The sequence below is a fragment of the Perkinsus marinus genome (assembly GCF_000006405.1).
Source record: "Perkinsus marinus ATCC 50983 genomic scaffold scf_1104296937952, whole genome shotgun sequence".
Taxonomy (NCBI): Eukaryota; Perkinsozoa; order Perkinsida; family Perkinsidae; genus Perkinsus; species Perkinsus marinus.
This window is the reverse complement of record NW_003213633.1, coordinates 1-952: the sequence shown is the minus strand read 5'-3', so window position 1 is coordinate 952 and position 952 is coordinate 1. Positions and strand designations below refer to the sequence as shown.

General features: G+C 47.7%; 1 protein-coding gene across 1 annotated transcript; it reads right to left on the bottom strand.

Annotated features, from left to right (window-relative positions):
- Nucleotides 1–283: 283 nt before the first annotated feature.
- On the bottom strand, nt 284–862 carry Pmar_PMAR001583 (hypothetical protein; the record flags this gene model as incomplete). Its single annotated transcript, XM_002782858.1, has 4 exons — nt 284–406; nt 451–550; nt 642–759; nt 808–862. 4 exons carry the CDS (start codon nt 860–862, stop codon nt 284–286), a joined length of 396 nt encoding a protein of 131 aa, XP_002782904.1.
- Between the last annotated feature and the right edge of the window lie 90 nt (nt 863–952).

Genomic DNA, 952 nt, shown 5'->3' with positions numbered 1-952 from the left:
TCGTACATCATAGAGTTTGGTAGCTCCTGGAGGGCTAGAGTCCGTCTCACGTCGGGCCCTAGATAGCTGGCATCAATTTTGAAGTCACTCCCAATGGGACCTTCGACCGCCCATCCCATATGGATTGCAATACTAAGGTCAACCTAACGTGAGGCACTTAGCCAATGTAGTTGAATAAGCAACATAATCGGTCCAACACCCCACCGTTGCCGTGGAATGTTGACTCTTTGCAGGAAGCGGGGCATCCTCTCCCTGACAGTGTAGGCGAAATTGGGATGAGTGACTAAGCGACTCTCACCTCAGTGGCACCACTCCTACGGCTGGAGAATCTTTCAAGTTGAGATAACATTTTCAGACCACAAAAGAATGCCTTGTCTGCCATCTTGGATCGCTTGAGAAGCACCTCCTGTGGCATAAGAAGAGCAGCGAGTGTATCAGTCGGAGACTCACGTTCTTGAGGTCCACCTTGCTGGATTGAGGATCGTACTGATTATCTAGCTTCCACACGAGAAAGAAGCCGTTATCGATATTCTGATTAGCAACGCCACCCCTGAGAGGTGCATAATGAATCGCCTTTGGTGTAGATTGTGCCAGATCCAATCAAATAGATCTATCACGAGCCATGCCCAAATATAACATACCAATGCTTAGCACAACCATGGATGATCTTAGCAACCTTGTTGACCAGAACAGTTACGTCCTGACCATAACTGTCGGCGAGGGATGCCAGTCGATTGATACCCACATATGCAAATATACCTACAGATGCCAATCTTCAAGATCTACCGATTCATACCATAAGCCTACCTAATATACATCGTCCTGGCATCATGATATTCAGTTCACCATCCCCACGTTTCATACTATTGCCCACTATTTCCGCACCGGCTGTACCGAACCCCACCTGCAAAGTTAACAGATGGGTTGTCGATCGACACTCTTCAAAGTCCAG